The sequence below is a fragment of the Amphiura filiformis genome, chromosome 8, assembly GCF_039555335.1.
Source record: "Amphiura filiformis chromosome 8, Afil_fr2py, whole genome shotgun sequence".
Lineage (NCBI taxonomy): Eukaryota > Metazoa > Echinodermata > Ophiuroidea > Amphilepidida > Amphiuridae > Amphiura > Amphiura filiformis.
Window position 1 is genome coordinate 6,356,295 of NC_092635.1, and position 26,388 is coordinate 6,382,682.

Genomic DNA, 26,388 nt, shown 5'->3' on the forward strand with positions numbered 1-26,388 from the left:
AGAGACAGGCAAACAAACAACCCTGTGATGGGCAAGGAAGCAGTTTTTTGGCACATATTTGAAGTTGCTTACACACAGTCTGAGCAAACACATATTACCCCTATTGCAAGTGATAGAAAATTGGGCACATAACATTGGGCAACACTCAATATAAAATGTGATGTGATCAAGCAAAATTAGTCGGATGTCGGGAATATTGATTTTGAGATATAATCAATAATAGTATTTAACTTCCTTTGTATTTTATTGTTCTAAGCAACACTAAAATGGCTATATCTCTGGAACCATAAGTCTAATTATGCTGGGGATTTCAGTAAAATAAAGCTCTGAGAATGGCTCATATAGTGAAATTGAAACTGAATTTTGATTTCGATCGACATCAGACTCATTTTGCTTGATCGCATCACAAATATGTCCTTCTTCACTGGGAATTGAATGCCAACAAAACATTATTTTAAATAATGGATCAGTTAAATACATGTTCTATGGGTCTTTTGTAATGTGGGTGCTGCAATATGCAATTTACTTTATAAGATGAAAAATGATAAAAGATAAGAATTATTGTTGATAACTATCTATGTCATTTGTGATTGTATTTTTTGGAAACAGTGTGTGTTTGAAATTAAAAAAGGAAGAGGGAGACGAAACGTAAGTAAAACTGCAACAAATTTGACCGACATGCCATTGCCTGTTTGCATCATGCTAGAAGGATGAATATTAACTATAAATAATTGAATCTATAAAGTACATAGAATTGTATTCATTATTATATTTTTTTGTTGTTTTCAGGGATTTGGCAGTCAGAGTGTTAGAGTGTCAGGCAGCAATGGATATAATTGTAAGTATCATATGAGTACATTGTCATGTAGCTCCAGACGATACATTCACTTTGCAAACAAAATGACTTGATGATCTGAAAGATAACCACATTTCTATTCCTGAAACTATACTCTGTTTGACTTATAAACGGCAAGACTCGTAACATCGTGGAATGATATTTAATGGTATGAACACAGTTGGTGGGCAGCACCTCCGCTAGTTACACTTTTTGAATGCATGACAGGTGTACGTTATGTGAATTTACATGAGCATAAGTTGGGACTTTATTGACAAAAACCGAATATTTTTTGCCATTTATAAGTAGAACAAAGAATAGGATGAAAATCTCGGGCTTATAATCCAGGGATTCAGATTTGGGTTATGGTCAACAATTGATCTATGCACTGATGAATTGGAGATGACCTTAACTCTTACGATTAAAATTAGTAAATTTTAAGGGCCATTATATGGTTTGACATTTTGTGTGCATTTTGACAAACATAGCGGCAGTCAAGACATTGAGAAGAAAGAACCCAGAAAGTTAACAATTTCAGTCGAATATCAATGAAGAACTGAGAAATAGAGCAGAGAACAGGATAAACAGCTTTTGTATACTTTGTTTAACCTAAAAGTGGCAACAATTCTTAGGGTTTTGTTACACATCATAAAGTTCCAACTTCACATAAGCATGTACCAGTCATGCACATGCAGAGCATACATCGCATAGGTGTTGCACCCCAATGCATGCACGCTATTCTAGATCAATCCACATGAGTCGCGCCAATGTATAGCAATAGTGAAACGTACAAAAGCGTTATGTATTGACGCTTGCCATAATTAAGTGAGAATGTTAAAATACTGATCATTTGAACATTAAGATATTGATTAAGCTTGCTGTATTCTTACTAAATCTGAATAATAAGTCCCTGATGTCTTCGAACTTCCCAAGCATGAGCTGTAAGCGCCCTCAGCCTGGAAAATATTGGATAAAATGTAATGTAATTGGCACCCTATTCAATTCATAAGTTGCCAGAGTATTTGATTTGGCTAATACCTTTCCTGGATTACTATTGTCTTGTCTACTCTTGCCTTGTCCATTTATGTGGTGAATTGTATTAATGACATTTTGTGTGACTAAAATCTGTTTTGTATTCTCTGTAACTCAAATATGAGAGTGAATTTGGGTAAATTCTTGCACCAGATTTTGGAAGAAACTGGTGACTAAATGCATCAATAAGTTAACCATGGTTGATGTCAATTTGCCATCAATGTGCTATGTGTAATCTGATTATTATTTTGTCAACTGGATCACACTTTTGAGTCCTGAACTTCAATCAAAATGATCCCCACACAAAGTCTGCCCATGTACTATCTCATTCCAAAAGGTGTACTATCCACTTACGATCCACTTTGCTGGCGAATAGACCAGGAATTCCCAATTTATTTGGATACATGCAAACCTGTTCCTTAAATATTCTATCACTGTTGACCCATGTGGAAATTATCTTACATGAATATAGGCCCAAAACCATTGCATTGCAAGTAGCTGTATTTGGGTTTGAGTAGCCTTTGGTGCATTTAGGTATTTATTGTGAACGGTGCTAATAAGCAAATTTGGGCATTTACAGAAAGCTTTTGCCCCATTATTTTTTATTTTTTCCCCAAAATATGGTCAATATTGTAAGATTTGTATCTAGTGTGAGTGTTCCTATATGTTTGTGTACTAATAATGTTTACCCGTAAATGTGCTAACACTTTGTTATCGTTTGTTGCGTTCTCTTCTTTTCTCATTCTTTCACTTCTATATGTGCTACCTGCATACCCATATGTCCCATGCGATCCTTCAGTGGCTCCGCCTGAGAGTCCAGACGCAAATAATGGCTACATGATCATGTCAGCAAACCGTTTGGGGAATGTGGATAAAGGCCCGTATGTTAATATACCTAAAGTATCTTCATCTAGCGATTTAAATAGTGAGTAGACTAACATATTCATGTACTAATATCATTCAATAACAATTCTACTTAAATGGCATACTATAAGTATTAGTAATGAGTGTTGAGTTAGCTCTGAGTACTTATGGGGTACTACACCCCTCGATAAATTTGTGTCTATTGTTGCATTTTTCTCAAAAACTAATAACACAGTGGTAACAAAACTTATGTATATTATAGGGGCAAGGAATCCAATTACTACACTGGAATTTCAGTGACCCAAGACAAGCAGTTTGTTATTTATGATAAGAAATAAGGTACCGCTAGCATGTACCTTGTTTCCTATCATATATACTGAACCGCTTGTCTTGAGTCACTGAAATTTCAGTGTAGTAATTGATTCCTTTGCCCCAAAATATGTATAACTTTTGTTACCAGTGTGTTATTATTTTGTGAGAAAAATTAAAAAATAGTCACAAATTTACCACAGGGGTGTAGTACCTCCTTAGCAATCATGGTGAATATCATCATGGTGGGGACAGGTAAAAGGGTGAGTTACGGGGAAAAAAATCAAGTTGAAAAAGCATGTTACCCCCACAAAGTGACCTCTTGCTGAGATTCAGCAAGTCTCAGTGGTGAGTTAGAATATTTACACCAAGTCCCAGTAGCGAGTTAAGGGTAACTCGCTTTTCTAGTTAGCCTTTTCCCTAACTCGCCTTTCCTTAACTCGCCAAAATCTATCCCGTCATAGTGAACATGTCATTGTGATTTCCACATATTGGTTAATAACAGGTTATCGTAAACCATCCTTATGAAGAGCACTTGATCATTACAACATTATGATCATGCTGCCCTCAATGGATAGCGCAAAGGAATGGCTTGTAGTTATATGTGGTTCATTAATTTAAGAAAACCACATTGATATTATGTGTATAGGATAATACAGCTTTCCATAATTTAACTTTACTCACATATAATTTGTGTATATACCGTAAGAACTTGATAGTTAGTATAGGCCTATGTGCTGACTATTGAGTGCTTTTAAAACAGAGCCCCATCCACAAAAGTGTAAAGGGTTTTGAGCAAATCATCAATACACATAGTTATATATGAACAAGTAAACCTGCAAATTTGTGTCTCAACCCCATCAGCTCAGTTGGTAAAGCACCGGACTATGGTACAATTTCATGATTTCAAAAGCGCTCAATAGTTAGCACATATGCTAACTGTCAAGTTTTTATTACGGCATTAAATTGAGATTAAACAAGCCTAAAATACTGAGGCATTTCATGAAGACGTAAATGTGTGCTAATATGATAGAGTAACATTTTAAAATATATTTAATAGTGTATAATATTCATTCCATCTATTCTTTTATATGCTAAGAGATGTATATATAAATAACAAACTATAATACCTCAAACTAAGATTTTGCCAAAAATATGTTGCAATGATTTGAAAAAAAGCAAGCTTTGGCTGTGCTGTGTGACATGACGTGACTGTCTTAACACAAGTCTTGTAAGAAGCTGAGCTTGAGCATGACACTCAAAGAAATACAGTTTTTGCAGCAAGTATTAAATATGCATAATCAGATATTCGAATCTTTCAATTTTTAAGTAAATGAATGTGAGAAATGCTCCCACATTTATTTAATCTACTAAACAGATCAGTTAAATATTCATTACCACTTATCTAATCAGATATTTTATAACAATTTTGTTTGTTTTTCTTCATTTTGAACACTCTTGTGTTCCACCATTCCCTTTTCAATATGGCGGCCATTTTAATTTAGTTCGACCACTCCCAGTCCCCCCTCCTGGAAGCAACAGGAAGCGATCTTTGTCAACGACAGCTATACCAACCGGTTTTGTCCCTGAAGCACCAACCAATTTTCTTTCAAATAGTTGTGAGTGCTGTGTTTTATTCTCGTTGGGATGGATTCATAGTGGTGTGGCTTAGCATTTTAATTGTGCACATAGTATATTCCAAATACATATGACATTACAAGTCAATTAGCTGTCAATAACCACATTATTATAAAAGACAGCATAATGGTTTTCAGTAAAGTTTGATTTTAATTGTTTTTAAAAACAAAACAAAAACACTCACATACATCTACCCCACATACCTGCACACCCCCAGACAAACAAGTACCTAGACCTATGACTTTGGTTTGCATAGTGAAGTCAACACTGCTTAGCAACGATTTTGACAAGGGCGCAACCGGACGCAAACAAGCAGACATGTTCGGCGTCTACAGAACATGTTGCATTTGACGCTGAGCGATAACGGCGCAGCAATCACGAAAACGATAGTTTTTCGTTCCAGACATGACCGCTTATTTCTCCGCGTCCGACCACCCGACCAAAATCACCTTGGATATGTGGCTTGACCTACTGCCATGGTTAGGGATGGGCAGTCATAGGTCTAGGTGGTATGTCTATGTGCACACCCACATACCACTGATGACTGATGTGATCATACATAACACCACTAAACACCGGCAACTGTGTGGCTCGAGCAACCCAATTGACTTTTTCTTATCCAACTACGGACACATGTGTGAGTCAGTTTAACCGTGGACTCTTACTATATGAGTGCAAACCTAACCCTGCATCGACAAATGCAGCTGTATTTAAATGTGTTTGTTCTTATGTCATTTTGGATCTAGAAACACTGTCCATGAACTGCAGATATACAGAGAGATTCTCATGTGTGTATCCTTATTTGCTGGTGTTTACAACATAGATGCACACACACCCCACACACACATACCGGCCTATTATTTCAAACACACACATCTAGACGCATAAGATACAAAAATCAAGATTCACATAATCTGTCTTTAAACTGAACCACATTCAGGCATTGGTGTATTTTGGATATGATAAGGTGCAAATTATATTGCTAGTCACGCCACTAGGAGCCATCCAAAGCCCTGCATTGAAGCTTGGATTATGTTACCTCATAGGCCAGCTTAGAGCTAGTATTATTAACAACAGTTTTATTTTATTTTAAGAAAGCTTTTGTTTTGCCTTGCAGCTATAGCTTGGGTATAGCAGTTGTTTTAGTCTGTTTGTGATGATTGATATAGCATACAACCAAAGAGATAAGACCCAAAGAGTATTGACTCAGAATAGTCCCATGCATAATGATGTGGTAAATGTGCCATTTTGGTTTGTCACTCATGGAGGACAAAATAGTGTACGGCTGGCATTTATGGGCTAAAGCCCAGAATCAAATGATAATTGGGAGTCTCTAAGCTTGAGTGTTACAGAAGGTTTGTGCATGCAACACTTAACTTGCATTACTTAGCACAATGGCTACATGAAGGACTTTAATTCATTATTATGTTTTGATGTGAAAATATTGGATCCTAAACACATTAATGATCAAATTGGATGCTTACACAAGCCCAATAATTATAATCTTGCTATGAGTTTCAAAATATTGGACTCATCAAGTCTCGTCCAATATTTTAAAATTGTTGGCTGAATCGATCTAATTTTATGTCAAAATTTGCCTGGCGCACACTTTTTTGTCCTCCATGAGCGACGCACAAACATGGTGGAGTCAGTACTCTTTGGGTTTAACTTCTTTGTATAAAACAAAAAGAAAGTCAACATTTGCATGTTCAGTCCTTTTATTCATTCTCAAAGACATGATTTTAATTCAAAATGCTTTTTTACATTATAAATAATATTTATAATGTAAAAAAAGCATTTTGAATTAAAATCATGTCTTTCATATTATGAAAGAAAGGTTTCTGCATGTCATTGAATGCAACAGGATTTCTAGCAATGGAATTCTATATTTAAATGCAAACAGGAATTAGAATAACAGAAGCAAGTGGACTTTCTATTTGTGAAGTGTTATAAGTTGGATATATGGTGTAGATATTTTTAGTTTCACATAGATACCAAGTTGAAATACTCAAATCACCTGTATATGATATTCAATATTGTTTTCTCTAACAAGGGGAAATTTCGTTCAGGGATTATAGGAATTTGCATGGAAGGAATGTAGCAAAACTTGACCAACTTGTGCATATAAATACTAATGATTGCATGATGGATTTGAAAACTTGACAGTAAATGATTTTTTGCATAAAATATACGGGTTCAGTCGATTAGCGAAAATTTCATGCACGCAATTTGTTTTCTTTCTTAGTGCATTACAGCTTGCTACAGTGTGCGTGTAAGGCGCTCATTACACAGTGTCTTCTGCATCTGGCTTCTTGTGTGTACGTAGTCTCTCATAGGTGGCTGTTACTACTGCTTGATTAATCATAGTTGTGTTTTTTCTTCAGATGCTATTTACTGCTTTGATATGCTAGCAGCTCTCTACACATAGAAGCAAGGATGACTGTTATTGAGCCCAGGGGAGGTTACTTTGTACTCAGGTTGGGTGCTATGCTCATATTATTACAGGAAAGTGTGTGGAATTACGGGAAAGTATGTGGAATTCATAACTTCAAAGACATTCCTAGAAATAAATGTCAAATTTTGCTGTTAACCGTGACCTCACATTCTTTAACAGTCCTGGAGACTGGACAAAATCTCAGTGATCAAAGTCAATATTTTGCTCTGCAGAACCATAGACTATAGTCTATGGCAGAACCCTCCTAAGGGTAGGATATTGGGTCAATTTTATACCATCTTTGGATCCTGCAAAGGAGATATCCAAATTGTCTCAAGGATGAAAGGTTACATCCTTATTCCCTGTCAGAGCATGAGTACCCAACCTCAATTCAAAGAAATCTCCCTGGGGGAGAATGGGGGATGGTTATAATAGAATGCAGTATTGAACTTTGGCCATCTTAATTTAATAGTTTGTCTCAAGCCCTTCTGAAGTTGAAAACCTAATGCGGAATGCGTTTTTTTTTACTTTAATTATTTTTTTATCAAAACTGGGACAAGCTAATTTTTGTATGGTGAATTTTGAGATAACAGTGCAGGAATAACACACAAAAATAGGGGTGATTTTACTCATCCACATAGGGATTTTAAGACAAATTATTAAATTAAGATGGCCTATTGGAAAAAAATAGTTGTCTTACAATCAGAATGTCAAATGAATGAACAAAGTGTGACAAATGCTTGTGAACATGGTGTGACACAGAAGGGAATCCAACTCACTACTGATTGGTTGGCATTTCCGATCATGTCTTTTGATTGGTTTGATCAGTATTTTCACCAGCCCACATTTTGTCCTTTAAAATATGGTAACTTGTTGTGTTCATTCATTCACCATTCTGACTAATTCATTATTTGGGTGGGTGTTACCTACCTTATTTGGGTAGGTAGTAGTTGGACTCACTTCAAATCATTCCTAAGTCACATGGTTTTAAATTGGAATACAGAGAACATTCCTAAACCATGTGACTTTGGAATAATTTGAAGACGCATGAAGCAGCCGGCAAAATAAGTAACAAATAATAAAAAAGCGGAAGATAATAGGCATTTTGAAATATCAAAATTTCAACCAATTATATTGGAAAGTCGGGGATATTCAGTTCACCATGGCAGTAAGTCATATTAAGAATTTTATAATAATTTTTTTATTCTAAAAAAATGGTGCTGTATTTTTCTGGAATCGGGAGTAAGGATGGGTTGAATGACTAACAATTATTACTCTCTTTGAAACCATGGCACATAATGTTGCTATTGTTATTATTATTAGTTTTTGTTTGTTTGTTTATTTCTATTTATTTTGCCTTGTCATGTTTTATTGTCTTGTGTTTTGGTTTTCCAGCTGAAAGATCTAGGAATAATGACTTACATTGCTCATATAAACTTGTTTAAATTATTCTATTTTTACTCTTCTATTCTAACATCTTATTGTTTCTTTTTCATTACACTCCACATACATTTCTAACCCAAGTATATAACACTTGTTACTTGAATATTATAGCTCACCAACCCTATCCTTACCTTACCAAGAGACGAGCACACACTGTGGCTGGGCATACTAATATACAGTATAATGGTAAACTGCCATATGCTTTGCTAAAATGAAACAACATAGAGGTCCTGTTTGGTTACATTTTACAAGTTCCAAATAAACCTTACAACTGGTATTTAGTATCATGATGTAGGACAGTAGAATAACAAATATATGGTGATATATCCAATGACCCAACAAGAGCATGATTTCATGAGAAAATGTCCTAATTTTTTCCTGCGTTTTTAAAGTAGTTTACAGTAAGGCGTGCATGTGTATATCTATATGTTAACTAGTAACAGCATGCAATGTTTCACTCTGTTGTGATTCAGATGCTTGGGGTTCATTATCATGATAAATAGACAGCAGTTGGACCAATCAAATAATCATGCATCATGTATTTGAATGATAAACCCTGAGAGTAACTTGATATACATGCAGTTGAACGCTCTCTATAGTACAAATGCACAACTTCTTGCAAATACAAGCACATTTGGAGTTGGAGGGGGTCATAGGGTATAGCTGTTCAGACCCATTATGTAAAAAATCTGGATGAGCTACCATTTCGTATATATACCGTACCATGAGATATGCTCTTACTTATTCCATAGGGTTTGATCATTCATTGGCTCTAAACTTTCACCCAATTTATCCTTGATTCCTTTGAAAGGAAATATTTGTAGTTATTCCTGTCTAATTTAAATTAAATACCACCAAACAATACATTAAATTATTGTTAAAATTACATTTTTCGTTGAATTACAAGTGTTATATAGTGTAAACGTATTAATAGACAGGGCCTCTATTGTCACCATGCTTATTAATTGGCAATGCTTTGCTATGTAGATTTGTGCTTTTGTGATTTATGTTGATCACAGTTAGTGGTCCTCATTATCAGATCATCATTGTCATCATCGATGTTATTGTCATCATCATCATCTTAATGTTGTTGTCATCATCATCAATTTTGTTGTTGTTGTTGCAATTGTCAATGCTTATTGCTAAAAAATATATATCAAAATAAATTTTGCCTTCAAATGTTGAGATGCTGTATTTGTTATGCATAACAAATATAAACAGCAAGATGAGCACCATACTGCACCATCAATCTACCTAACTTCTCATATCACCTTAAAATGTCTGAAATAGACACATTTTAACTTCCTTTACCCATGCATTAACAAAGCTTTTAATATGCCTCAGGGCCCATTTCACAAAGTTGATATTCATTTTGTTTTGTCAAGTATCAAAACTTTATGAATCAAACTTAAGAGTGACTATGTTTTTGTGAAATGGCCCTCAAAGCATCTAATCCATATTTTCTTTGCTAACTAACTAATATCATACCTGTGTGTTTGCTTCCTTAGCTTCAACCCCACCATCTCTTCCTCCCAGACCCAGATCCAATATTAGCGACACTGATGATATTGGTACCTCTGCTACTCTTAACAGAGGTAGAGCAACCAGCTCACCCCCTGGTGTTGGAGCTAGAGGGTTTCCTTTGCATGGACTGGGTATGAATTAACTAACAGCTTTTGGTGTTGATTGTTGAATATTGCTAGACACACATACCTAGAATACCGGCTATACCTGGTGTTGCTTTGAGTTTGGTAGTGACATCAAAATGTGTCTCTTTTGTGCTTAGCAGGAAAAGGTTCTATTTTTTCTAAGATCCGTCTCATCACCATGACCTGGCTCTGCCAGTTATTGCACAAAATTTAATTTAACATAATGGGTGTTTACAGTATTCAACAATTAACCCCAGTATTTTTCTAATTAATACCACTAACTTATAACATGCCTATCGCTAACTTGAAGACCTTACAATTTATAACAACAGCTTGTTTTGTTTTCGTTGTTGTTGCTAGTTTGTTTGGATTATTTTATCACTATTATTATTGTACTATGTTACATTTTACAAGACTGATAATTGTTGTAATAAATGGTGTATTATATAAATGTACATTGTTTTTGGGTTTAGCAAATACATGTGCAAAATATACATTGGGATATATGGAGACTAAATCGATTATTATATTGATGAGAAGGTGGTGAGAAGCTACATAGAGGCATTATCTAATGATAGTATATATAGCCAATATTCTTGGGAGTATATGTAGCATTGACCCAAAGGTTAAGATGCATTAATATTGAGTAGAGCATGGTACAGACGTATTTGCACATTAGAGATAGTTTGAATATTGTTGCTTGAAATTGATAAAACACAACACTTTTTGCACATGGGTGTTTATTTGCCATCTTCAATTGGACCTTGAATATCATCTCATCAAACCAAAACTGGAAATGTTTCTTATTAATATGTTATGTTTATTTCTCTTACAGCAAATGATGCCCAGCTTAGGAGTCAATTTGATAAACTAGGAATAGACAGGCAGTGATGCTAACAAACTTCTGCAAGCAATTAAGGACTTTACCAGACTAGAAGGCCAGCCATTGCTTTAAAAGGCATCTTTACTGAAGCCTGTATCTGTACAGGTAAACCGCAGATGTACTGTATTCATATGACATGGTGTGGTAGAAGAGGTGCTGCAGAATAAGAAGGAAATAATGTTAATGAACATACATATTGTGTTGTGTGCAAAAGAAGTGAAACTTTTTTAATCAAAGAGCAGGATGGCTTTTCCAAGGGAATAGCTGGAATATAGAGGATGTAAAATATCTATGCTATTCTGTCGGTCAGACATCTGAGTCTTTGCTCCATCTATGGCTCTTACTCCCTGGATTACCATTTTCTTGAGCTGAAATTGAAACTGGACAATATTTTACAAGTCTGAACTTTTTCATGAAAAGATTAGGATGCTGCTTCAAATTCTGTTAACATTCCCATTCACCACAACAACTATCTTTCAATCCAGTGTCAGGAGGAGGCTGAAGAAAAGCCATGCAATTACCAAGTTATGACGACAGTCCAACCAACACCTGTAAATGAGCGCCCATTTATCGTCATCATAAAAGACAGTGATATTATCAAATCTTGATCAGCATGTATGTATTGCAACTATGTGGAAATAGCTGTAAAATATGATATCTTGTAGATAGATATACATTACACAGCTTCAGGTACTCATGTGATGGAGTCTTGTCATGAACATGAGTGCTTTTCATGTGACACCATTGTATAGAAAATCCCTGTCACATAGATTTTGTATTTACGTGTCTGCCTTGATCAGCGCAGAAAAAGAATCAAGCAAATTTGCTCAATCAACCAAAGAGATGCTTAAAATTTTGTTACATAATTCAATCAGCCAATCAGAATCCAACTTCTGTATTTGCATATTCATGAGCTATATCACTTTTCAAAAGCATGTGACAGGGATATTAGTATTAGGTATATTGATATCTCCAAGTGTACCAGGGCACATACATAGGTACAGAATGTGCTTTTTATTTATTCCATACAGGTTGCTGCATGTTTATGGATCAGCGACACAAAGACTTATCTCCATTAGTTGCTGTATCTATGATGGAATGCACATTGCGTTCCCTATATGAGTGTTTTAATGCATTAGCATGTACAACATATACAACAGCTAATGGAGATATCGCTCTCTGCTGCTGAGTCATTGATTTACATTTAGTCTAAAATACAGGGAAAATTAGTTGGCATATTTGTTTAAAACTGTTAAGTGCATGCTCTATCACTACTATACAAATGCCAGTATAGTTTTCCCTGTGATTGCAGATTTGAACAGCCCAGATTGATATGTGTGTAATGTGTAAAAGATTTAGAAACTTGTATATTATACAGTCTACATAATATGGGGTTTGGGGCTCGTAATTATTCATCAAAAAGGACATACTCAAGAGCAATATGTATTATTTATTATTTGTGCCTTCCTTTTGTATTTTAACAAAGATTTGTTTTAGAAATATAACAAAAGATAAATGTTATTTAAGAAATTGTGTAATGTATAACCAATGTTGTATGTTGTTCCAATCATCAATGCCAGTTACACCTTTTAGTTGCCATGATTAGAGCATGTTTTCTTAATCAAATGGACGTTGCTCATCATACTTACAAAGCTTAAGTAGACAATTTTCTCAAAAGCCTTTGTGAGGCATGTCGTTTGTGATTGCTACTGCGCATGTCAATGTGCACATATTGATGTGTGAATTGATTACAAAGCACTCTGAGATTTACCTTAAAAGTCTAGTGAAAATAATGCTTTGAGTGTAACAACATGTTTTACTACAGGTTGTAATTGTCAAATTGGAAAGACACTTATGAAGGCCAAACTTGGAATTTGTAGTGCCACTTTGATTGTTAAGAAGGTAAAAATGTTTAAACAATGCAAGTATATAGTGCTCAGTAATGACAGTAAACCTCAGTGTGGTACATATGAAAAGGCGAGCTTTATAGCTTTGACCAACCAGCTTACAAGGTTCCATCAGACACCAATGTCAAAGAATTAACGGTTTGATGAATGAAAATTTAATATTTCCTTAGATGTATTGTGAATGAAATGTGATGTTTTGTCATCAGTCTTTCTGCAGTGTATTATTGGAATTTGATATTTCAGTAACAAACAAGGATACGGAAAGTGTGTGCTCGATGTCATCTTATAAACTCTTCATTGAGATACGGATACTTATCTCATTGTGATAATCATGTTTTGCATGATTCAATTAAATTTAAGATTAAGGGTCAGTTGACACCATCAATAGATGACCAATATGCCACCCTAATGCTCCCCATTTTTTTAGATCAGTAAAGAGATCATTCTTACTTGTCTCTATGCAAAATCAGTGTTTTGTATAAGGGGAAACAAGCCAACACACATGATGGTAAAATATAAATAAATAAGGGCAGAATTGTTCTCTCCCTTCTATCTATTACAATCCTATAATGTTGGGTGATGTCAAAATGCTTCCATTCATATTGAATTGAGGGAGGGTTGAGCTATACTTCCCCTTGATAGTAGTAAATTCAAAGTTGTAAGTACTTTATTGTTATATACTTGCAGCCCTTGTAACCTTCCCCATTGGAAGCTGGTTTTGTACGTCAGCGATGTATGTTGCGGTGGTGCATGATTGGCGCAGGCTACATATTGTAATTTGTTTGACTTATAAATGGCAATTCTCATAACATCCTGGATTGATATAGAATGGTGTGCACGCAGTTACTTGTAGCACCTATGCTAGTTGCGCTTTGTGTATTGTGTGACTGGCATGTGTATTATGTAGTTTATGTAGCATCGCGTAAGTTAGGATTTCATTGACACATACAGTAACAAAAACCAAATGTTGCCATTTACAAGTTAAACAGAGTATATCGCTCAATGTGAACTTGCAGTGGGCTAATCCATTTTAAGTCGACACTCCCCCTGATGAAGATTTCAGTAATATCTTCTACAGGGGGAGTATTTATTTAAATGGAATTAGTACATTAACCAACTATATTTGAAACTCATCCTCCTCCTATGTAAAATTCAGCTTGACCCTTTCTCTGAGGGTGTATGACATTCAAATGGAGCTGCCTAATGTGTTCATTCCATTTGAAATTCATACTCCTTCTGTGGAATATATTCCCAAAATCTCCCACAGGGGTAGTGTGGATTTTAAATGGAATAGCCCAATGTCAATGCCAAGTATTCTTTTTATCTGGCAATATTTGTGCAAGTCAAGGTAAGCTGAGAGATGCAGGTGTGGTTTGCATAGATAGAATATTTGAAAATAGTGAAATGATGAAAATTGCAAAATATATTGAATTTATTTTTTGTTTGTATTTTTTAAACATATATTTTTGTGTCTTAAAACTTTGGATATATATATGCAAATAAAGTAATAAAAATGGTTAAGTGCCAACTTTGTTCACATTGACAGTAATGTTTTGTAAATTTGTTAATTTCTTTGTCTTCCAATCATCAAATTGTGCTTAAATTTGATTAAAATTTTGTGAAATTTTGTATAGCAAGTCGTTATTGCTCTGTATATTTTGCTGTACATACATCATCATGTCTTCTATGTGATATGCAAAACTTAACCATAGATATTTAACGCAAGGGACATTTTGGTTATATAATTAATGATTAATTAAATCTGTTGTGTGTGTTCAATATCCTCAGATTTTGAAAGTAGAAAAAAGGCTTTCACTCACATAGCCCCTCTGTCTCTACATTCGATTCCGCTCACTCCACACATTAAGCTGCTGCCAAAGTTTATGTATAACACAATTTCTGATTGGCTAAGAGAAATATTCACTCGGGAACTTTGAGCCTTGTTTCAAGAGCCACATCTTGATGACATCATGGGAAAAGTTTAGTTGATCAAAATGGCTTGTGATGTTATCATTGGTTGACAGTTTGTGTGGAGCGAGTGGATTCAAACTAGTGACAGAGAAGACCGACTCAGACAATTGTGTTAAATCTGTGTGAAGTGTTATCACCCTTGTGTTTAGCTTTTGAGGATATGCTGCTCATTTGTGATTGCAACACATGTAAAAGTTGCATGTAATTGTAGATATACCTTATATCCTGGACAAGAAAACATTGATTTTGTTTTGTGAATGTTTTGTAACAGGGTCAGATTTTTTTAGAAACTTTGTCAGAAACTCGTAGATCTCTCTGTAGCCAACAGATAGTTACAAATGAAATTTGTAAGATTTTTGGTAGAGATGATAATATTATACATGTACCTACTATTTGCTCTTCTTCCCCCCAAGATTGTTAACCAAAGAAATTCAGATGGGAGTAGTCAGATTTTAAATATACCCCTAACATAGCAATATGGGGAATCCGCCATGTAGGATGGCCACAATATGGGGACCAATAGAGTGTACCAGGCTCATAGTTCTATCAAAAGGTGGACACTGATGGTGTATTTATAAGAAAGAAAATGTTTATAGTATTGTAAATGTGATCAATGACCACGTGGTACAATCTCACCAATCAAATGGCCAGAATCTATGGATGAGTTGTGATTTCCACAAATGGACAAATACCAGATTATTATAAACCATTCCTATGTAAATACACCCAATATCTCCCAAATACACCCAACCTCTCCGAAATACACCCAATGTCTCAAATACAAAATGTCTTGTAAATACACCCAAATGTATCATAAATACACCCAATTTCTCCCAAATACACCCAGATGTCTCACAAATGCACACATTGCCTTACTTGATTCAAGGGGATAATTAATAGATGTCTACGAGGAAAGTAACAATATTTTACAGTGCAAATCTTCTTAAAATCTGACCCTGGTAGGGGAAAGGGTACATTATACATTACAAATCTTCTTGAAATCTGACCCTGATTGGGGAATATGGATACATTGAAGGACCATACATCACAAATTTGGTCAAATTTCATGATGTTATAGGTTAATGTATTTTGCCATAATCTGATGAATGATTGGGTCTTTAGTGTACCTGTCATGATTTAGATTTCTTAACTGTGTTAGTCATTTGTTTGTAAATTTTATGTATGTAAGAAAGCAAAATGTTCTTTGAAAAAGAAAAGCAGCTCTATTCCTTAAGCTTAACAAATTCCCAATATGTCTTTATTTTGAACATAGATACGGAATTTTTAACTGAAATTTAAAATGCTTGTTTTGGTAGCTGTGTTATGAAAGAACATTTTCTTTCGTGTGCTACTAGAGTAAGATTTGACAAAGTTATGCAATGAATTTATATGAAATGAAATGTGCTGTTTATGTGTGAGGGTTAAGATCTTTTTTAGCTGTTGTTCATATTTTCAAAGACAGCTATTTATGAGATATCATGCTCTGTCTATCTGCCTGCACCTGGAAAGAATTAGAAAAATAAAATTAATGTTATTTGGCCTCTGAGTTTTAGCTTCCTCAATGCTTTGATGCACTTGCATGATGTTATTGGTTAAATTCCAGCGGAAAATATTGAAATCTGGTGTGATTTTACACATTGTGGCCCTTGTATCCGGGGATATTGGTTTGAATTCCAAAGTAATCCACACCTTTCCACTGTATTTGGATGAAAATGGTTGGATCTAGAATTGCTATAACAGTTTACAGAATAACAGAATATATTTGGAATTCCAAAATACTTGGTTTTCAAATAAAAATAATCTAATGCTCAGTATGTGTGTGCACCCCAACATAAGATTTCACACACTTAGCTCACTGCCTGGGGAAGAAAATATGTATTATAAAAAAAGATCTTACTTCAGGTGGTTAAAGTGCATGTTTCCTATAAAGTATGGTCTGTGGACTCCTATGACAATTAGAATTATTGTCAACTTTTGAACACACAATATTTTTAATTGAGTATAAAAGTGTCTTAGTCATACAGTTATGAAAAAAAGTTAACAGTTAGTTTCCTACATAAAATGTCTATTTTAAGGGCTTCCATTAATTGTCTTTCTAATTAATGTAACCATGAAAACAAAGTCTTCCTGTGACAAGGTGTTTTATACATTTGGCCCATTAAATGGTAGCCACTTACATACATTTGGCCCATTAAATTGTAGCCACGTACAAAAATAGAATAATGAAATTTGTAAGTCTTTCCACTTTTTGAGTAGTTTTCTTTGGCTTTCATTTTTCATAACTTGTATCTTTGCAAAGAATTCATGTAGGCCTTCACCCTGATGTGGCAGTGACGTCAGTGCAGATTTCATTGGACGCAAACTCAAATCACTAGCATTCGCTCAAAGGGCTGGTGTATACACGCACACGCTTAAAGATGCTGCATTACGTATAGATGTGCGGGCAAAACAGTTCCTTCAACGCATTGACATCACTGCCACATCAGGGTGGAAAATGGTATAGTTTAAAAAAGCATGTTGGACATGTTCAATGTTTATATCTCTTCTGTAGTTTATGTTATTTTAATTACCTAATTATACTAGGATTATTTTAAAACAGAAGATTCTCCAAACCAAAAACGTTTATTTTGATGTTTATTTTTTGATGTGACGCTTTTGCCAATTTCAAATCTGTTTTTGTGTTTTATCAAAATAGGAGATTATTTGAAAGAGGTAAACAAGGAGAGTGCAGATTTTGCCATTGAAGGGGAAATAGCATATCACTGCATTATTTTGCTATGTGCTTGGCAAACCTGCTAGAGGTGGTTACTTGCTCACTTTTAAGGCCATGGCATCTATTTGTTGCCCTTAAGACTTGGCCATGGTGTCCCTCAATGTCATTCTTCAGAACATAGTGGCCTTTGTTCACTGGCCTGAAAATGAGTGCCTTTGAAAATTTGAATTTTGGAAGAGATACTTAACTCTACCCACACTTCACTCACTTGGTGACAGGCGAGACTCGTAACATTGTGAATTGATGTAGAATGGCATGCGGACAGCTAGCTGTTGCAGACAGTCACTGCACTGAGTATAGAGGTGCATGATGTTTATACAATATGCACAATAAATATTGTACCAGTTTTAGGACACGACCCCACCATTAAAATGAGGGTAGATTTTGACAATCAGGATGTGTGCAAGAATGTTTTCTTTCAGATATTAGTGACAGCATAAGACAAAAACTGATTAAAGCGGAGCGTAGCAAGCCCCATTGTCCACTCTCTGACATGCATTTGACTGAGTAAGGTTACTGTTGTGGCCTGGCACTCATGTACAATTCAATGGGGTTTGTCAGAACTGAAAATTGCAATTTTTTAATATGTACCTTTTTTGGTTTTTGTTTTATAATTTAGTTATTTCTGCATCATTTTTGTCACTGATATCTCAAATTGAATAAAACATTCTTGTGAACAATGTGGTTACTATTATTCTCAAAATCTACCCTGATTTTGGTTGTGTGGTCATGCTGTAAACTGAAAACTGGTAACATATTTATTGTGCAGACTAGTTCAAATTACCATTTTAATTTGATTTGTCCCTTTTAGTAAAATTTCAACCTGTAGCTAAGTCCTCAGATGTGAGTCAAGTGTCTCGAGATATTTTATCTTAGTAAATTGTATGGAATAACAAAAGATTATTCTTGTTATATTGAATGTGACTTGTGTAGTATACTTCTCTTTCTTTGTCATTCACATGTCAATATAAATATCATATCATTTGAACCATTTTGTGACTATTTTATAAAGAGGTGGGTATCTAATAAAATATTGAAAAGTGTATCATAACTTACATTGTGTGGACATGATTCATGAACTGTGTATATGCATTTTCCCTAAACAATTTTCAGGTCTGATTTAGTAAAGTTTTGATTTTTTTTTTGCTCTTTGCAAGAAAGCATGAAAAATACAGTTTTACATTTTTTTACTTTGGATTACACAGGGATGCAAGCTGGCCTGAAGGAAAAAGCCTGGAAAGTGTGTGAATCTGGGCCAAAAGCCTCCAAAGGGCTGAAAATAAAGAAAAATGTAGGAATTTGGACTTCATGAAAGCAGGAATTCCTGCAAAAGCAGTAAAACTTGCATCCCTGATTACAACTTGTGGCATCCTTATAGTAAAAATTTCATTTGAATGAACACAGCTGCGAACAGCTGTATGCAATCCAACTGCAATTGTATTTCAAAATACAATGCAAATGCGAGCCCTTGCATACTTATTGTAAATACTAACCAATTACAAATGAGCGTCATGTCACATAACAATATCATATTTCAGAGACGTCTCATAAATCACTCCCTAGTTTCAAAACCCAGTCGCAAACGATATTTTGATGAACGTGCCAGCGCAGTGGGAATAATTTTGTGTATAGGCCTTATCAGGGTTGTAGCTAGCCCAAGTTGAGTGCCTGCTAATTTTACTATCCAATTCATGAATTGGATAGTAAAATTGGGATTTTTTACTTCAAAACATTTGATTTTGGCCATTGCAATCTAAGTGTGTTCTGGGACCATTTGTCAGAATTTGCACAGATAGATATAATTTTTGCACAGGTAGATATTTGCTAAACATAAGAAAGCTTATTCTAAATACACTCAGCTTCGTTCCGATGTGCTGCATCAAGTGCCCAGCTGTCAACAAAGCTCGACGTATGTGATATCACAGACCCCCGTATGTGAAATCACTGACCCGTCTTTGAAATCAGAGACGTCCGGTTATTACGAGTGCCCCCGAACTGATGTAGCTCTGTTCATTCAAATGAAATTTCTAGTATAATTGTCCCAATTAGTGATTTCAGGCAAATGTATGCATGTAGTTAGTGTCTTGGTTTCACTTTCTTCCAAGTCAAACAGACGAAACTAAGGGCTTCTCATCTTGTCCAAACTTATTCCCCAAGAAGTCTGTGAGCCGCATTTCCAATCTTATTTCTGGGTAGTCTTATGACCTTAACGTGGAGTTAACAACCCACATGATTGGAAACCTACCTGGACTAAAGTAATATAAGGCCAAAAAAAATAATGGTTTGTCTCAAAGCTCACGAATGGTTTGAAAACAAATGCGAAATGCAATTTTTTTTTATTCCCGACTTTTTTCATGGTATTTGGAGAAAAAAAAAACAGATTTTCGGCGAATTTTTCTGGAAAAACTAAAAAAAAAAAAAAAATTTGTTTGGAAATAAAAAAAAATTCTGCTTTTCTTTTTTTCCAAATCTCACGAATTTACAAATGCGCGCGCGAGCTTTGAGACAAACCTTTTTTTGGGGGGCCTAACATTTATTACATATTTGTCTTCAGAAATAATAATTTTAAAACACTCAAAAATAAGACAACTACAATATTTAAACAAAAATTTTAACATAGCTTTTTTTATTTTCCTTCTTGAAACAGTTTACATTTTTCAATAGATCTGATTGTGCCATTTTATTGTCTATACCTAAATGTCCATTTTAAATATTAAAATAATATTATTAAAATAACAGTAATAATTATTATTAAAATAACATTATTTTGTAAACCACTGTAACATCCTTCATGCGTAAAAGAGAGGTCCTTTGGCCCCATCTTCAACACATTCAAATATCTGCTACACATCTTGACACTCTCTCACAAAATCCTTAATGCACTTCACTGGCTAACCAATTCAACAATGCATCAACTGCAATATTTTGCTTATATGCATTTACAGTACAGAGATGAGTCTCAGAGTCTGTGATTTGGATTAGTGGCCATAAAAATTAAGGGACCACTAGGCTATGTTTAAGATTTTTGGAAAATGAAAATGGCTGCAATCATAAGAGAACAACCAAAAAGTTTTTCGGGTTAGAATTTTGAACTTAGATGTCAGGGAGGGGAAGGGGTCAGCCTTATCAAACATTTGATTTGTTATTTAAGCATATTAAGCATATTGCAAATCACCATATAACTACATTTGTAGACCATTTTCATTGCAAAAACTACTGCACCATTATCAGAGGTATATATGTGTACATCCATATCAAAACGATGCATTTGTCGGCTGCCACATGTGTCTCATTTTACATAACAGCTAGGAATAAATAGGTCACTTCAAATCATCCCAAGTCACATGGTTAAGGAATATTCTTTGTATTCCTAAACAATGTGATCTGGGATGGTTGGAAGTGACCTCCACTTCGGAAATGAGTCTGGTATTTATTCTTTGCTATTATGTGAAATGAGACACATGTAGCAGCCGACAAGTGCATCGTTTTGATATGGATGTACACATATACTGTGCACAAAAAGTATCCGAACACTTGAGGGAAAAACCATATTTGGGTAAATTTATTTCTTTAATAGATACCCTATCTAATCCTTTTCAGGGGTTACCAAACCAACCTCAAGATAGCTATACTTAGCAGAGTTTTGGATAATTCTAGGCTATTGCACCAAACTGCCAAATCTTCTTCTTTCTTTAATTCTATGTTTGTTTCACTTCCACGTCTTTGGAATGGAATTCCCTCTGAATTACATCATGTTAACAGCCTTGTCGTATTTAAGTCTGAATGTAAATCGTTTTACTTGAATATGCTTAAATGATTTTATGTGTTACACATTTTGGCTTATGTATTTTCAAATGCCTGTATTTTACTTATTTATAATATTGATTCAAGATAATGGTTATATTATTTTCCAAAATGTTGCTTTTCTATATTTTATGTACTTTTAATTTTAAATTATTCTTTCTAATGTGCAGGATGAGTGGGCACTTCTGTGTTTGGACTTTTCAGCCCATTCACCCATCCTGAATTACTTGCTTTTGTCATGTGTAAGAAATGTAAAGTGTGTATAAGTGTACTGTTATTTTGTTACTTTTGTATTTTGCAAGTAATTCAAATAAATATTATTATTATTATTATTATTATTATTATTATTAAGAATATCAGGAACTGAAAGAAGCAGGAATCACCCATGGTAATAAACATTACAATGTCGTCCTCGTGCAATCATATGCAATGCTCAGGCAAGGGAGTACTTGAAGGCGATTAAAGGTCATACCGGCTACTACAGTTGCAAAAGGTGTATGATTAGAGGAACATGGGAAGGAAGGGTAGTGTTTAATGGCGAGGAAACAAGTTCCCCAAGAACCGAGGATGACTTTAATAATGTACAATATGCACCAGACCATCAAAATGGGCCATCGCCGTTCATTGGTGCCGGGGTTGCATGTATCAGCGCAATCATATGCAATGCTCAGGCAAGGGAGTACTTGAAGGCAATTAAAGGTCATACCGGCTACTACAGTTGCAAAAGATGTATGATTAGAGGAACATGGGAAGGAAGGGTAGTGTTTAATGGCGAGGAAACAAGTTCCCCAAGAACCGAGGATGACTTTAATAATGTACGATATGCACCAGACCATCAAAATGGGCCATCGCCGTTCATTGGTGCCGGGTTGCATGTATCAGCGCAATCATATGCAATGCTCAGGCAAGGGAGTACTTGAAGGCAATTAAAGGTCATACCGGCTACTACAGTTGCAAAAGATGTATGATTAGAGGAACATGGGAAGGAAGGGTAGTGTTTAATGGCGAGGAAACAAGTTCCCCAAGAACCGAGGATGACTTTAATAGTGTACAATATGCACCAGACCATCAAAATGGGCCATCGCCGTTCATTGGTGCCGGGGTTGCATGTATCAGCGCAATCATATGCAACGCTCAGGCAAGGGAGTACTTGAAGGCGATTAAAGGTCATACCGGCTACTACAGTTGCGAAAGGTGTATGATTAGAGGAACATGGGAAGGAAGGGTAGTGTTTAATGGCAAGGAAACAAGTTCCCCAAGAACCGAGGATGACTTTAATAATGTACGATATGCACCAGACCATCAAAATGGGCCATCGCCGTTCATTGGTGCCGGGGTTGCATGTATCAGCGCAATCATATGCAATGCTCAGGCAAGGGAGTACTTGAAGGCAATTAAAGGTCATACCGGCTACTACAGTTGCAAAAGATGTATGATTAGAGGAACATGGGAAGGAAGGGTAGTGTTTAATGGCGAGGAAACAAGTCCCCAAGAACCGAGGATGACTTTAATAGTGTACAATATGCACCAGACCATCAAAATGGGCCATCGCCGTTCATTGGTGCCGGGGTTGCATGTATCAGCGCAATCATATGCAACGCTCAGGCAAGGGAGTACTTGAAGGCGATTAAAGGTCATACCGGCTACTACAGTTGCGAAAGATGTATGATTAGAGGAACATGGGAAGGAAGGGTAGTGTTTAATGGCAAGGAAACAAGTTCCCCAAGAACCGAGGATGACTTTAATAATGTACAATATGCACCAGACCATCAAAACAGTTGCGAAAGGTGTATGATTAGAGGAACATGGGAAGGAAGGGTAGTGTTTAATGGCGAGGAAACAAGTTCCCCAAGAACCGAGGATGACTTTAATAGTGTACAATATGCACCAGACCATCAAAATGGGCCATCGCCGTTCATTGGTGCCGGGGTTGCATGTATCAGCACAATCATATGCAACGCTCAGGCAAGGGAGTACTTGAAGGCAATTAAAGGTCATACCGGCTACTACAGTTGCAAAAGATGTATGATTAGAGGAACATGGGAAGGAAGGGTAGTGTTTAATGGCGAGGAAACAAGTTCCCCAAGAACCGAGAATGGCTTTAATAGTGTACAATATGCACCAGACCATCAAAATGGGCCATCGCCGTTCATTGGTGCCGGGGTTGCATGTATCAGCGCAATCATATGCAACGCTCAGGCAAGGGAGTACTTGAAGGCAATTAAAGGTCATACCGGCTACTACAGTTGCGAAAGATGTATGATTAGAGGAACATGGGAAGGAAGGGTAGTGTTTAATGGCGAGGAAACAAGTTCCCCAAGAACCGAGGATGACTTTAATAGTGTACAATATGCACCAGACCATCAAAATGGGCCATCGCCGTTCATTGGTGCCGGGGTTGCATGTATCAGCGCAATCATATGCAACGCTCAGGCAAGGGAGTACTTGAAGGCAATTAAAGGTCATACCGGCTACTACAGTTGCGAAAGATGTATGATTAGAGGAACATGGGAAGGAAGGGTAGTGTTTAAGGGCGAGGAAACAAGTTCCCCAAGAACCGAGGATGACTTTAATAATGTACAATATGCACCAGACCATCAAAACAGTTGCGAAAGGTGTATGATTAGAGGAACATGGGAAGGAAGGGTAGTGTTTAATGGCGAGGAAACAAGTTCCCCAAGAACCGAGGATGACTTTAATAATGTACGATATGCACCAGACCATCAAAATGGGCCATCGCCGTTCAATGATGCCGGGGTTGCATGTATCAGCGCAATCATATGCAACGCTCAGGCAAGGGAGTACTTGAAGGCAATTAAAGGTCATACCGGCTATTACAGTTGCAAAAGGTGTATGATTAGAGGAACATGGGAAGGAAGGGTAGTGTTTAATGGCGAGGAAACAAGTTCCCCATTAAGAACCGAGGATGACTTTAATAATGTACGATATGCACCAGACCATCAAAATGGGCCATCGCCGTTCATTGGAAGAATATCAGGAACTGACAGAAGCAGGAATCACCCATGGTAATAAACATTACAATGTCGTCCTCGTGCAATCATATGCATTGCTCAGGCAAGGGAGTACTTGAAGGCAATTAAAGGTCATACCGGCTACTACAGTTGCGAAAGGTGTATGATTAGAGGAACATGGGAAGGAAGGGTAGTGTTTAATGGCGAGGAAACAAGTTCCCCAAGAACCGAGGATGGCTTTAATAACGTCCGATATGCAGCAGACCATCAAAATGGGCCATCGCCGTTCATGGGTGCCGGGGTTGCATGTATCAGCACATTTGTGCTTGATTACATGCACCTTGATGCCTAGGTGTAGTCAAACGAATACTGAAATATCTTGTTAAAGGACCAAGGCGATGCAGACTTTCAGCAGGCCAACGACAGCAGTTATCAGCACATCTTGTTAATTTCAATGGCAAGATGCCTTCTGAATTTGCCAGACAACCCAGAGGGTTGGAGCATTTAGATCGTTGGAAGGCAACAGAATTTCGACAGTTTTTAATTTACACCGGTCCTATTGTTCTATTAGGTATAGTTTCTCGCTCCTTATACAACCACTTTGTCATGTTATCTGTTGCTATGGCAATCATGCTGGACGACTGCGATGTTAGGAGATCAGCTTACCTCCAATACGCTCGCCAGTTGATGAAGGAAGGTGAGATTCATCTATGGCAAGACCTTTACTGTCTGGCTATTCAAAAATCAATGGATTAAGACTTCTGGTTTGAAAGTGGTGGATGGCTAATTTATGCACACTTTTTTATTTCAATTTTAAAACCAATTGTTTGAAGCATGGTGCATCAATTGATAGAAAATAATGGTGAGATTGAGGACTTTGAAAGAAGAATGAATCTCCATTCCGATCAAGAAGTCAGTGCTCCAAAGGTAGGCACAAGCAGTAGTTTTAGTTTTTGGAGCATCCACTACTGCATTTTGGAGAGACTGGTTCCAGACTACTGGCAATGTAAAAAATCTTCAAAGGAGCGGGCAGCCAAGAGTAACTTCAGCAAGACAAGATGCCTCCATCATCAACAATGGCAACCAGAAAGAAAACATTTACAGGTACAAATTGATTCGGAGGTTTTTGATAAGTTAGATTTGTTTGAAGGTTTTGAATGAGACATCTCAAATGTTTTTTTATGTCTATTTCACCCATTTATCACATGCTTGCATTGTGTTTTCTTTCAGCTGCTCAAATCAAGAAGCATCTACACAGAAGGAGAAGACAACAACCTGGCCAGATTAGTGTCCAGATGGTAATGGTTAGAAACCGGCTGCATAGAGTATGTTTGCGATCCAGAAGAATGGTTACAGGTGTATACTCCTCCCACATCAAAAGCAAGCTCATTTTGCATTTGTAAGATCGCATAGGAGGTGGAGTTGTTGTCAATGGCAAAAGTGCTGTTTACTGGCAAATACAGAGTTTGTCTTCAAATGGTTGATGGACGCATTCAGGTTTGAAACAGGTGAATGCCCAGTTTGTGGGTGGAAGCTTGATGGTTTGGGCAGGTATAATAAGCAAAGATGGTAAAACCAACTTTTTTAGAGGTGGAATTACTGCTCAGGTTTACATCAACAAAGTTCTTCAACCAGTTGTTGTCCCGTATGCAGCTGCCATTGGAGATGGGTTTTGTCTAAACGGACAATAATGGGACACCACACAGAGCACGTATCACCAACAACTTCTTTGATCAAGACGGCATAGATAGTCTAGATTGGCCTGCAAAGAGCCTTGATCTGAACCGTTTGAAAAACTTACGGGACATTTTTAAGAGAAATAAGATAATAAGATTTACATCGCATCCTACTCGGGCAATGGAACAACATTGACC

General features: G+C 36.3%; 1 protein-coding gene across 9 annotated transcripts in view; it reads left to right on the forward strand.

Annotated features, from left to right (window-relative positions):
• Positions 1-16,410, forward strand: part of LOC140158552 (signal-transducing adaptor protein 1-like) — an 81,102-nt gene extending 64,692 nt beyond the window's left edge. For 3 of the 9 annotated variants that reach the window (XM_072181678.1, XM_072181679.1, XM_072181684.1), the window contains 5 exons: positions 610-648; positions 790-838; positions 2,667-2,792; positions 4,546-4,659; positions 11,040-16,410. In XM_072181678.1, coding sequence (XP_072037779.1) covers positions 610-648; positions 790-838; positions 2,667-2,792; positions 4,546-4,659; positions 11,040-11,095 — 384 coding nt within the window. In that variant the 3' untranslated portion in view covers positions 11,096-16,410. The remainder of the gene's footprint in view (positions 1-609; positions 649-789; positions 839-2,666; positions 2,793-4,545; positions 4,660-11,039) is intronic. The other 6 variants (XM_072181682.1, XM_072181681.1, XM_072181683.1 and 3 more) reach the window with 6 other exon arrangements.
• Positions 16,411-26,388: the final 9,978 nt, after the last annotated feature.